Source organism: Salmo salar, chromosome ssa10, assembly GCF_905237065.1.
Source record: "Salmo salar chromosome ssa10, Ssal_v3.1, whole genome shotgun sequence".
NCBI lineage: Eukaryota > Metazoa > Chordata > Actinopteri > Salmoniformes > Salmonidae > Salmo > Salmo salar.
This window is the reverse complement of record NC_059451.1, coordinates 104,205,781-104,219,836: the sequence shown is the minus strand read 5'-3', so window position 1 is coordinate 104,219,836 and position 14,056 is coordinate 104,205,781. Positions and strand designations below refer to the sequence as shown.

At 44.3% G+C, this 14,056-nt stretch overlaps 1 protein-coding gene across 3 annotated transcripts in view; it reads right to left on the bottom strand.

The window, feature by feature from the left end:
- LOC106561406 (ankyrin repeat and BTB/POZ domain-containing protein BTBD11-B) overlaps nucleotides 1-14,056 on the bottom strand; it is a 118,607-nt gene that overhangs the window by 30,124 nt on the left and 74,427 nt on the right. For all 3 annotated transcript variants that reach the window (XM_045688299.1, XM_045688298.1, XM_014125350.2), the window contains exon 2: nucleotides 6,402-6,551. In XM_045688299.1, the coding sequence (XP_045544255.1) occupies nucleotides 6,402-6,551 (150 nt within the window). The remainder of the gene's footprint in view (nucleotides 1-6,401; nucleotides 6,552-14,056) is intronic.

Genomic DNA, 14,056 nt, shown 5'->3' with positions numbered 1-14,056 from the left:
TAGGCAGGAATAGGAAACGGCTAGCTGTCATGTCCTCTAATAAAAGCTGTCATGTCACCATGGATACTGGACTAGACAGTACTTTGTGTTAGCCATAATGGTGGCGAGGAGGAAGGAGAGCCGTTTAAGAGCTAGTCTACAATGCTATTAGTTTATCAATGGGATTCAAGCTACTGCTAATTTCATCCCAGCTAGCTCATTCTTTCCAGCAACAGTGAGCAGGGAAGTAGGAGACAGACTGGTATCATAGCTCTAGTGTTTGGGTATGCATCTTAACTATAATGCCTTTTTAAAGTGTTCAACAGGGCACCATCCGCTTTGTCTACAGGATCTACATGGTTATCAAAAGATAATCTCCTAAAACCTGTTCACTGTTGCAATGAGCTGGGTTCTCGTCTAGTTCTGTTTCTCAGGAGTACAATCACCGCTTATATTTACAAGGGGGATTTAGAAGTGTTGGCACCTTAGGGGTGAGTTACCAGCTATTCAGTGCCCACATAACAGCCAAGCGTTCATTAGAGCGTGATGTGTAATGACTGTTTAATGGGGTAGAAGCTGAGTCCATCTCACAGGAGCCATGACCAAACATTTACCAGTAGACAGAAATTAGAAGCGCTATTAGAAATGTTTTTTACACAACTTCTTATCATATTTGGTCTGTGCAGTTGGAGAATATGTAGTTTAGTGCACAGAATAGCGCAGGTGAAGTCAGAGCTATTGGACTTTGATTTGCTGCCAATCAGCCATGATAGTGTTTAATTTTGAGTAGCCTGTGTAGGTCCAGGACGTTTCTCTCCAAGGCTCTGACAGAAGCAGAGGAACATATCAGGTCAAACTGTTTAAAAAATGTATAGCCTATTTTTATTATCGATAAATAAATGTAAAATGTGAGTGTATGTGCACGTGTGTGTTTTATGATACAGGGAGATCTGTGGAGATGATATGATCTGTGTTCAGATTTGAGTCCTGATCCAAATAAATTCTGGTTCAAAATCAAATAACCACCTCATTTGTTCCTAAACATCAGACAATGGGCTCCAATAAGGACCCCACATTATATGAACATAAAACTGTTTTTCTGGTGGTGTAGAAAGCAATCACTGAGGTCATCATTTTGACATTATTTCCTGAGGTACTTTTCCCTAGTGGTTGCTTCTACAGATTTCCATATGAAAATAGCCTGTGCTGAGTATTGACATTTCCAAGAATACGATGAGGCCATTGTTGTTAAATGTACATAATTACATGATCAATTTCTCTCTACTTCAAAGGAAGATTTTACCTAATTTAATCTCCGACTGACTGATGATGATTCTCTGAGGTATTGTTGAAACATGTCAGAGATGACAGCTCGTTTGTGGGGACTTTGACAGACTGCCGTTTCAAATATGCCTGTATGGCATTTAACACAAAATAGATGACACAACTAACAAAGCAGAAAAATCGATAAGTCTTAAATGGACATCTAAACGCCATTGGAAAAACACTATACCTAGAATATGCAAATCTCTAAATTTAACTTTGCCAGATTTTTTATCATCTGTCTTTATCCTCTCCCTCTCCCTCCATGACAGTCTGATAGCTCGTCCGTTGTTGTCGTTTCTGCTTTTCTCAATAATTCATTCTGCAGTTTGAACTTTGCACATATCATCCGGCCTATTTACAAGATAAACTTCCTGCGTTGATATTACCTTTGGAAATAAGCTCGAGAGGCATCGAGAGGTATCCTTGGCCGCTACAGCTGTGTCACTGTATTTGCAGTGTCAACACAGTTGAATTAGTCCCAGAGTGACCCCATAAATATTCCATGTACAGAGCCTGATGATGTAACTTAGCGCTCTGTATGCCTGGGACTCCATTTTGATCCAGATTAGAATTGGATCAGTGTTTATTCTGATGATAAGTGTTGACGCTGAACACACAGGGTGCTTTGGGTCGCTCATCATGTCAGATGCAATAACATTGGCCAAATGTCGACATAACATCTGAAAGAGACAGCATTAGAGACCTCACGTCTGAAAGAGACAGCATTAGAGACCTCACGTCTGAAAGAGACAACATTAGAGACCTCACGTCTGAAAGACAACATTAGAGACCTCACGTCTGAAAGAGACAACATTAGAGACCTCACGTCTGAAAGAGACAGCATTAGAGACCTCACGTCTGAAAGACAACATTAGAGACCTCACGTCTGAAAGAGACAGCATTAGAGACCTCACGTCTGAAAGACAACATTAGAGACCTCACGTCTGAAAGAGACAGCATTAGAGACCTCACGTCTGAAAGAGACAGCATTAGAGACCTCACGTCTGAAAGAGACAGCATTTCTAGACCTCACGTCTGAAAGAGACAGCATTAGAGACCTCACGTCTGAAAGAGACAACATTAGAGACCTCACGTCTGAAAGAGACAGCATTAGAGACCTCACGTCTGAAAGAGACAGCATTAGAGACCTCACGTCTGAAAGAGACGGCATTTGAGACCTCACGTCTGAAAGAGACAGCATTAGAGACCTCACGTCTGAAAGAGACAACATTAGAGACCTCACGTCTGAAAGAGACAGCATTAGAGACCTCACGTCTGAAAGAGACAGCATTAGAGACCTCACGTCTGAAAGAGACAGCATTAGAGACCTCACGTCTGAAAGAGACAGCATTAGAGACCTCACGTCTGAAAGAGACAGCATTAGAGACCTCACGTCTGAAAGAGACCGCATTAGAGACCTCACGTCTGAAAGAGACAGCATTAGAGACCTCACGTCTGAAAGAGACAGCATTAGAGACCTCACGTCTGAAAGAGACAGCATTAGAGACCTCACGTCTGAAAGAGACAGCATTAGAGACCTCACGTCTGAAAGAGACAGCATTAGAGACCTCACGTCTGAAAGACATTAGAGACCTCACGTCTGAAAGAGACAGCATTAGAGACCTCACGTCTGAAAGAGACAACATTAGAGACCTCACGTCTGAAAGAGACAGCATTAGAGACCTCACGTCTGAAAGAGACGGCATTAGAGACCTCACGTCTGAAAGAGACAACATTAGAGACCTCACGTCTGAAAGAGACAGCATTAGAGACCTCACGTCTGAAAGAGACAGCATTAGAGACCTCACGTCTGAAAGAGACAGCATTAGAGACCTCACGTCTGAAAGAGACAACATTAGAGACCTCACGTCTGAAAGAGACAACATTAGAGACCTCACGTCTGAAAGAGACAGCATTAGAGACCTCACGTCTGAAAGAGACAGCATTAGAGACCTCACGTCTGAAAGAGACAGCATTAGAGACCTCACGTCTGAAAGAGACAGCATTAGAGACCTCACGTCTGAAAGAGACAACATTAGAGACCTCACGTCTGAAAGAGACAGCATTAGAGACCTCACGTCTGAAAGAGACAGCATTAGAGACCTCACGTCTGAAAGAGACAGCATTAGAGACCTCACGTCTGAAAGAGACAACATTAGAGACCTCACGTCTGAAAGAGACAGCATTAGAGACCTCACGTCTGAAAGAGACAGCATTAGAGACCTCACGTCTGAAAGAGACAGCATTAGAGACCTCACGTCTGAAAGAGACAACATTAGAGACCTCACGTCTGAAAGAGACAGCATTAGAGACCTCACGTCTGAAAGAGACAGCATTAGAGACCTCACGTCTGAAAGAGACAGCATTAGAGACCTCACGTCTGAAAGAGACAACATTAGAGACCTCACGTCTGAAAGAGACAGCATTAGAGACCTCACGTCTGAAAGAGACAACATTAGAGACCTCACGTCTGAAAGAGACGGCATTAGAGACCTCACGGCTGAAAGAGACAGCATTAGAGACCTCACGTCTGAAAGAGACAACATTAGAGACCTCACGTATGAAAGAGACAGCATTAGAGACCTCACGTCTGAAAGAGACAGCATTAGAGACCTCACGTCTGAAAGAGACAACATTAGAGACCTCACGTCTGAAAGAGACAACATTAGAGACCTCACGTCTGAAAGAGACAACATTAGAGACCTCACGTCTGAAAGAGACAGCATTAAAGTCCTTCTGTGTTGCTGCATGTGTTCTTAGAATGACATTGCTCTGTGTATCTACACTGACTAGACTAGAGGTTTCAGCACTTCTGGACATCACAGGTCGTTTCTTGGTTAGTCAGCTGAAATGAGCTGAGGACACAAACTCAACCACACTCCCAGACTGAACAGTGTGTCTCTTCAAATGAAGGGCCCACTCACTCATCCAAAAATGGCCTTGACGGACTACAGTTTATCGAAATGCCATTGGAAGAGATACAGTACTGTGTATGGCCCTAAGAGCATTATACAAGAGCTCAACATATTCTCAAGTGGAAGAGGTTTTCACAAAACATACATGTACAGTGCATTCTGAAAGTATTTAGGCCCCTTCCCCTTTTCCACATTTTGTTACGTTACAGTCCTATGCTAAAATGAATAAAACATTTTAAAAAACGAATCAATCTACACACAATACCCCGTAATGACAAAGCAAAAACAGGTTCAGACATTTTTGCAAATGTATTATAAATAAAAAACAGAAATACCTTATTTACATAAGTATTCAGACCCTTTGCTATGAGACTCAAAATTGAGCTCAAATTCATTCTGTTTCCATTGATAATCCTTGAGATGTTTCTACAACTTGATTGGAGTCCACATGTGGTAAAATCAATTGATTGGACATGATTTGGAATGGTACACACCAGTCTATTTAAGGTCCCACAGTTGACAGTGCATGTCAGAGCAAAAACCAAGCCATGAGGTCAAAGGAATCGTCCGTAGAGCTCAGAGACAGAATTGTGTCGAGGCACAGGTCTGGGGAAGGGTATCAAAACATTTCTGCAGCATTGAAGGTCTCCAAGAACACAGTGGCCTCCATCATTCTTAAATGGAAGGAGTTTGGAACCACCAAGACTCTTCCTAGAGCTGGCCGCCCAGCCAAACTGAGAAATCGCGGGAGAAGGGCCTTGGTCAGAGAGGTGACCAAGAACCCGATGGTCACTCTGACAGAGCTCCAGAGTTCCTCTGTGGAGAGGGGAGAACCTTCCAGAAGGACAACCATCTCTCCAGCACTCCACCAATCAGGCCTTTATGGTAGAGTGGCCAGACAGAAGCCACTCCTCGGTAAAAGGCACATGACAGCCCACTTGGAGTTTGCCATAAGGCACCTAAAGGACTCTCCGACCATGAGAAACAAGATTTTCTGAATGCCAAGCGTCACGTCTGAAGGAAACCTGGCACGATACCTACGGTGAAGCATAGTGGTGGCAGCATCATGCTGTGGGGATGTTTTTCAGCGGCGGGGACTGGTAGACTAGTCATAAAAACGGAGCAAAGTACAGAAAGATCCTTGATGAAAACAACGACCCTTAGCACACAGCCAAGACAACGCAGGAGTGGCTTCGGGACAAGTCTCTGAATGTCTTTGAGTGGCCCAGCCAGAGCCCAGACTTGAACCCGATGGAACATCTCTGGAGAAACCTGAAAATAGCTGTGCACTGACGCTCCCCATCCAACCTGACAGAGCTTGAGAGGATATGCAGAGAATGGGAGAAACTCCCCAAATACAGGTGTGCCAAGCTTGTAGCGTCATACCCAAGTAGACTTGAGGCTGTAATCACTGCCAAAGGTGCTTCAACAAAGTACTGAGTAAAGGATCTGAATACTTATGTATATGTGATATTTCCTTTTTAAAAAATTTTTTTTATACATGTGCAAAAAAAAAACTGCTTTTACTTTGTCATTATGGGGCATTGTATGTAGATTGATGAGGGGAAAAAACTATTTAATCCACTTTAGAATAAGGCTGTAATGTAACAAAATTTGAAAAAGTCAAGGGGTCTGAATACTTTCCGAATGCACTGTATATTAATTTACCAGGTTTGTTGCAAGGATCTGGGGAACAGTTGCAGTAGTTTTTCCACTTACAAAAGATGACAACATGGGGAAAGAAGACAGATGTCTCATAGTGATCCTGGAACTCCCTGAAAGGCTGTAGGTGAAACAGAATACCTCGCTGCCGTCCTAATCCTTAAAGCATATTTAAATCTATTCCAAGAAATGTATTGACCATTCAAACGCCTACTTAAATTGTTTGAATAATGGATAGATTTGGAATTCTCTGCCATTGACCTCGTTATCGGGACTTCTGGGGTACATGTTCATCTTAGAAGGCAAATCATATGGATGCTTCAGGAGAAATGACTCTCTTGGGGTAAAAAAACAGACCTGAGTGGGCTTACTCTAACACACACACACACACACACACACACACACACACACACACACACACACACACACACACACACACACACACACACAAAGGCATTGTAAAAACCCAATGTGTGTCAGTGTACAATATATACTGTATGTCTGTCTAAGTATACTCACTGAGTTCTGAGATGCTTCCCACCCGTGTGGCTAGCAGGCACTGCTCTATGGAGCGCAGCTCCGACTGACTGTAGGAGTGGCCCTCCCCACTCTTCCCTGACCGCTGCTGGTCCCGATGCAGAGTCAGGCTCTCTGGTAGGCTGAGCACACCTGCAGGAGGGAAAGAGGCAGAGGGGGGAGATAGAGAGAAAGGAGGTTGAGAGGGAGGAAGAGGAGAGAAAAGAGACAGGTGGTTAAGAACAAACCAATGTGTAAACACAGTAGACAGACTCACGATGGACCCAGACTCACTGGATAACAAAATATCAAATAAGTGAAAAGTTACAATAATCATAATACAGCATGAGTTGGTTCTTTTTTAGTCAGGAGAAGTGACTTCTCCATTGCAGGAAAGGTTTATGTTCATTAGATATGTTGGTTTGTACTGCACTGCAACAGGTGAATGGTTTGTCCCTAAAGCTCACTGTCAGCCATCTTCGTAGAGGGGACATTGAGGAGTATACTGTATTGTGTTTCTGTCTACACAAGCAATCACTGTGTGTGAGGAACAACGCCTGGCAGTCTTTGTCGCTGAGCTAGGGTGTAATCGTTTGCTGTTTACAAGTTGAGTCATTGGAACAGGGAGAGGATACTTCATCCCCTCAATTTCAGAAATGTCCCTTTTGACTGCCTGTGTTTCATAGAGTATTATTGCTTAGAGATATATATATATATATGATTTGTGATGACGCGGCTTAGTGCTGCCTTTGCAGTGTTTTCCTGACAGTGATTAAACTCGACCTGTTGCTGAATGTATGCCCAAACATCTGCTATTATATACATGGAAGAGCTCGGTATTATTTTTAGTTCATGAATTGTATGGCAGTTGATGAATTTATGAATGCCCTGGTACTTTTATGTATTTTAGAGATAAATACAAGTAAATAAACTCATAAATACAACTCATAAATACAAGTGAGTTGGGTATGACCCAAGCCAGGTAGCAGTGTTACCAGCTGGTATTTATGCCAGTCTGTTTTAGGAAGGGGGTAGACTGCTGCTGATGGTTACCTACCTGTCTCCGTCCTCACGTTTCAATGCGAGATGCTTGTTGTGAGGTAAATAGCTGTAAAACACTGTTTGCTAAACAGTTTAATAATCTAGCCTTTCTTGTTTTTGTGGATCTGTTATGTATATTCACTTCGACTGCCATCTCCCTTGGCAGTGAGGCACCTTACTTTATCACATGATTCCACACCTACTTATTGTGTTATTTTATTCAGATTTAATCCATCGGGTGGCCATGTTAAATTCTAGTTCCTCATTTCAAATATGGCCATTTAGCTCTGCAGAAATGAGGGTACGTGCTCATATTTGTATGCTGTACCTATCCCTCTTCAGTTTGGCTCAGATGGAGTGTTCTACCTAAACTAATATCATGGAGGCAGTTTCATCATAGCTGCAGCCACAAATTACATTAGTCATTCTCTCCTGCTCAGGGGATGACGAGGCAGATTGCTTTCCTTCCCATTTCCTATTCTTCCACAGCAGCGCAGTGCTGCTACCGCTTCCCACGACTCACGCCTGCGGTGTGTCAAATTACAAAATGGCTATAACCAATGGCCCTATACCCCCTAGGGAAAAGGGAAAGTAGCTTTGGTTTGAATACTTCCTCCTCAATATGCAGCTAATTTAATTGACTTGCTGCCTAGCCTTGCAGTTTACACTATTCATCAGTCTCTAAGGGAAAAAATGGCTTTAAGGGAATTTAGTAATCCTCCTCTGACCCATTACACATGACGAGACTAATTTGTTACACATAGAATAGAGACCTCAGTTCATTTCTGAGTCCAAACATATTTTTATTTTTTTTTCTCCTCCAGGGTGACGATGGTCAGAATATTGACAGTAATGAAAGTCAGTCACCATGGAGACAGAGAGCCAGTGGGGGGGGGTGACTGGTTGCCGTGACGCAGGGATAACAGGTGTTGTGTGGTGTAGAGCCACAGCTCACTGCTCAGTGTTCGTGACCCCTCCCATTATACACCTCAGCTAGGTACACTACGGGGGACCACGCACAAACACATGTCCCTCTAACAAAGAACATGAGACCCAACCATCTGCTTCAGTAGGATAGGGTCAGATGTCTGATACAGCACCAGCCAAACCTAACTTACAGTATCAACCAATGCCTTAGTGGAAGACTTTTACAGGTAGGTAGCCTAGTCCCAGATCTGTTTGTGCAATACATGACAATGACTGTAGGTGTTGGCAAGACAGCAGATCCCGGACCACAGACCAGGCTACCTCAATCAAATCAAATTACATTTTATTGGTCACATACACATATTCAGCAAGCACATAGGCACAATATGGATTTCTATGAAACACCTTCTTTATTATCTTGCCAGCTCACAGAGCAACGCTCCAGGAAATCCAGCTTTAAGCACTTAAAGCAGCGGGGAGCTGTCCTGGCATCTCCCCCCTCCCCTGCCACCACTTTCACACCATTATACAGCTAGCTAAATGTGTTCCTCAACCTTTGATGTGCAGTGATTTAGCAAAACACCCATCATTTTTGTGGGGAACGTTATAACAGCCACATTTTTCTGGAGGTAAATTTCGAGCATCGTGCCATAGTAAAAGCTAGAAAAGGCGACATCAGGAGGACTCTATGAGGGGGATGCTATGAGTTAAAATAACACTGAAGTGTCACCTTGATTTCCCATAAGCAAGGCTGGGCTGGCTGGCAGCAGAGGCACCCTCTTGCCACTGGCCAAGAGGCCCTCAACATGCAGGCCATGACCTGAACATCCACTTAGTCCATGGGTGCCAGGCCTGTGTGTGACCTGAGACCGGAGGAAAGAAGAGAAGGAGGATGGAGAGAAGAGGGTCATACTGATGGGCGAGGTAAGACTCCTTCCTGTTCTCTCTCGGCTCCCCCGGTCATCTCTCCATCCCTTGGCCATCCTTCAGTCAGACCAACACAGTTCGGTTGGAGCTGGACAGGCTTTACGCGGAAGATCACTGAAAAGTCAGGATTTCCAAGGGGTGCCAGAGAGTTGTTTACTATGAAACTTGGCCAAAGTAAAGACCCGTATCAAGACCCTGAAGAAAAAATTGGGTTCGCTCACAGTTTTCGAGCCTGTAATTTTGCCAATATCCTCAAAATGTATTAACTGATTTATGAATGAGAGTATGTGCTTGAAAAACACCTTGCAAGTTTGCACTATAGCTTTTGGCTTTAACTTTCCCAGTCCTTGACCTTACTGTGACGCAGGGTGCAGAATCATGCAGTGATGGTGCAAGACCAGCTGACAGTGAAGTGCAGGCTGCTCACAGGCTTGGCTGGGGCAAGGTGACTCACTGTGTTCTAATGCAAGCCAGTGAAGCCACTGCCCTCAGGGAAGAACTGCTTGAGTTCAAATCAAATCACATTTTATTGGTCACATACACATATTTAGCAGATGTTATTTCGGGTGTAGCGAAATGCTTGTATTCCAATTTAACAGTACAGTAGTATCTAACAATTCACAACAATACACAAATCTAAAAGTAAAATAATGGAATGAAGAAATATATAAATATTAGGACGAGCAATGTCGGAGTGGCATTGACAAAAATACAGTAGAATTGAATACAATATATACATATGAAATGAGTAAAGCAGTGTGTAAACATTATTAAAGTGACCAGTGTTCCATTATTAAAGTGACCAGTGATTCCATGTCTATGTATATGGGGCAGCAGCCTCTAAGGTGCAGGGTTGAGTAACCGGGTGGTAGCCGGCTAGTGATGTCTATGTAACAGTCTGATGGCCTTGAGATAGAAGCTGTTTTTCAGTCTCTCAGTCCCAGCTTTGATGCATCTGTACTGACCTCACCTTTTGGATGATAGCGGGGTGAACAGGCAGTGGCTCGGGTGGTTGGTGTCCTTAATGATCTTTTGGTCTTCCTGTGAAATCGGGTGCTGTAGGTGTCCTGGAGGGCAGGCAGTGTGCCCCCGGTGATGCGTTGGGCAGTTGCAGGCAGTGCAGTTGCCATACCAGGTGGTGATACAGCCCAACAGGATGCTCTCAATGGTGCATCTGTACAGGTTTGTGAGGGTCTTAGGGGCCTAGCCAAATTTCTTCAGCCTCCTGAGGTTGAAGAGGCGCTGTTGTGCCTTCTTCACCACACTGTCCACAATCAGCTCCTTCGTTTTGTTGACATTGAGGGAGAGGTTATTTTCCTGGCACCACTCCGCCATGGCCCTCACCTCCTCCCTGTAGTCTGTCTCGTCATTGTTGGTAATCAGGCCTGCTATGTTTGTGTCATCTGCAAACTTGATGATTGAGTTGGAGGTGTGCGTGGCCACGCTGTCATGGGTGAACAGGGAGTACAGGAGGGGGCTAAGTACGCACCCTTGTGGGGCCCCAGTGTTGAGGATCAGTGAAGTGGAGGTGTTGTTTCCCACCTTCACCACCTGGCACCGGCCATTCAGGAAGTCCAGGACCCAGTTGCACAGGGCGGGGTTCAGACCTAGGGCCCCGAGCTTGATGATGAGCTTGGAGGGTACTATGGTGTTGAAGGCTGAGCTGTAGTCAATGAACAGCATTCTTACACAGGTATTCCTCATGTCCAGGTGGGATAGGGCAGTGTGCAGCGCAATGGTGATTGTATCGTCTGTTGATCTATTGGGCCCGTAATCAAATTTAAGTGGGTCTAGGGTGTCAGGTAAGTTAGAGGTGATATGGTCCTTAACTAGCCTCTCAAAGCACTTCATGATGACAGAAGTGAGTGCTACGGGGCGGTAGTCATTTAGTTCAGTTATCTTTTCTTTCTTGGGTACAGGAACAATGGTGGCCATCTTGAAGCATGTGGGGACAGCAGACTGGGATAGGGAGAGATTGAATATGTCAATAAACACTCCAGCCAGTTGGTCTGTGCATGCTCTGAGGACAAGGCTAGAGATGACATCTGGGCCGGCAGCCTTGCGAGGGTTAACACGCTTAAATGTCTAACTCACGTTGGCCAACGAGAACGAGAGCCCACAGTCCTTGGGAGGGTGCCGCGTCGATGGCACTGTGTTATCCTCAAAGCAGGTGAAGAAGGTGTTTAGCTTGTCTGGGAGCAAGACGTCGCGGACACCGACATTCTTACACACACTCCAGCCACAACCAAAGTACTGTAACCACTCTCTCTGTGCGTGACAAAAAAGCCAAGCCAGGACTCCTCTCCTGATTATGTCCCTGTCACTGTGCTGTGGTTCAAACCTGGCAATATTCAGCCACCAGAGATTAGATTATTAATTTAGATGATGAAATTATTTTCTGATGTTGTTGTTATCAAAAATGCATGTGGTGGCAGTGGTGGGATCCAGTAGCCATTGTGTCTTTTGAATAATACATTTCAGACTTTTAACTACCTGCGCCAAGTGACGGCTATTGCTATTCAGTCATGAGGTTTAAATGCATGAGGGAGAGAGAGAACGAGAGAGAGAGAGAGAGAGAGAGAGAGAGAGAGATCCTCCAGGCAAGCCACTCATCACTGAATGATGAATAATTGGTTGTGTACAGGAGGAGCCCCCCATTCAGATCTCTCCCTATAATGAATGCTTAGTACTCAATAATATGGTAATTCTAAAGTGGACAGTGTCATACAGCCTCATAGGAAAGACCTGGGACATTAAAATCACTGGTTTGGAACACTGACTCTGTTCTACTGCCACAAGGAGAACATAATAGTTACAGTTACTATTAAATGTCATTTAAAAAAAAATACAGTTTACTTTGCTGTTGAAACATTGATTATCAAATAACTGCTTTACTTATAAATGTTGACATATGAGCACACAAATCCATCTGAGCTACTATATAGGCCTATTAGAGGAAAAACAACAACAACCTATGAGCTATGTAGGGAGAAAAGAGGGAACAAAGCAGGGTTACTATAGGCTGTCTATCTCTGCCACCCCCTGTCTGTAGGGCTGAATGCCTAGCATGCAGGACCAGCCCTGCCTCTCTGACTTCCCCATGCTTGACTGAAGGAGTTGTGACCTCGATGTGGCTTTACCCTGCACTTAAATCTATTTTCGAGGGACGCACTAGAGCCTGGTTCTTCCCCAGAAAACTCTGCAGCTCCATGGGAGTAGTTTCCCTGGGTTTCTCACAGAGCAGGGACAACAATGAAATATAGGAGTCCGTCTGTCTGGTAAGTCACTCTGTCCTCTGTGTACTGTACTCACTGTTCTAGGGGATTTAGAGATGAATAATACAACTTAGACCAGAGGCATGTGACTTGTATCAAATAAGCAGAGAGAGAGAGAGGAGAAAGAAATGTCTGTATGTAAAAACAAGAATAAGGGAGAGAGAAAGATAGAGAAAAGAGATAAGGAAAAAAAGAGAGAGAGTCTTTCCTATTGTTCCTTTCTTTCTTTGCAGAGTGTACTGCACCATGTACTGTACCAGGTGTTCCTGTAAGGGGTTAACCCTGATACTGCACATAGTCTTTTGAGGGAGCTGGAGCTGGCTCACTCTGGGCTCTGACATCCCCCTGCCAGACCAGATGGTGGCCATATGTATACAGAGAGAGGAATCAGACATGATGGAGCTAGCCTGGGAAACAGTGATGCAGAAAGTAAGAGAGAGAAGAGAGAATATAACATACGGTACATTGTATAACAGCTTTATTTCCTCGTATGCATTGACATTTGTAGGCCAATTTTCAGTGGTACAAATACAACTGTGAGTGAAATGTCTAGAGTTGTATGTGAGTTAGATGAGAGGCGGAGTACACATACCTGGGATGACTGTACAAGTGCTTGAGTATGGGCTTGGTCTGGGATACCCAGTAACCACAGTTCGGTCTAAGACAGCCACCGACCACAAGTCTTTAATGGGTTAGTACTGTATAGCAGCCACAGTTCGGTCTAAGACAGCCACCGACCACAAGTCTTTAATGGGTTAGTACTGTATAGCAGCCACAGTTCGGTCTAAGACAGCCACCGACCACAAGTCTTTAATGGGTTAGTACTGTATAGCAGCCACAGTTCGGTCTAAGACAGCCACCGACCACAAGTCTTTAATGGGTTAGTACTGTATAGCTGCCACAGTTCGGTCTAAGACAGCCACCGACCACAAGTCTTTAATGGGTTAGTACTGTATAGCAGCCACAGTTCGGTCTAAGACAGCCACCGACCACAAGTCTTTAATGGGTTAGTACTGTATAGCAGCCACAGTTCGGTCTAAGACAGCCACCGACCACAAGTCTTTAATGGGTTAGTACTGTATAGCAGCCACAGTTCGGTCTAAGACAGCCACCGACCACAAGTCTTTAATGGGTTAGTACTGTATAGCTGCCACAGGGACGTGTTGGAAGTTGGAGGCTACAACCACTCTGACAAAGTGAGATCACACAGGCCCTGGGAGAAAAGACCTACACATGTATGCTTCTATTAGTATTATAAACTGGACGGTTCGGGACCTGAATGCTGATTGTTCGAAAGCTGTGGTATATCTGACCGTATACAACGGGTATGACAACATATTTATTTTTACTGCTCTAATTATTTTGGTCACCAGTTTATAATAGTAATAAGGCACCTCGGGGGTTTGTGGTATATGGCCAATATACCATGGCTAAGGGCTGTGTCCAGGCACTCCGTGTTGCGTCGTGCATAAGAACAGCCCTTACCGT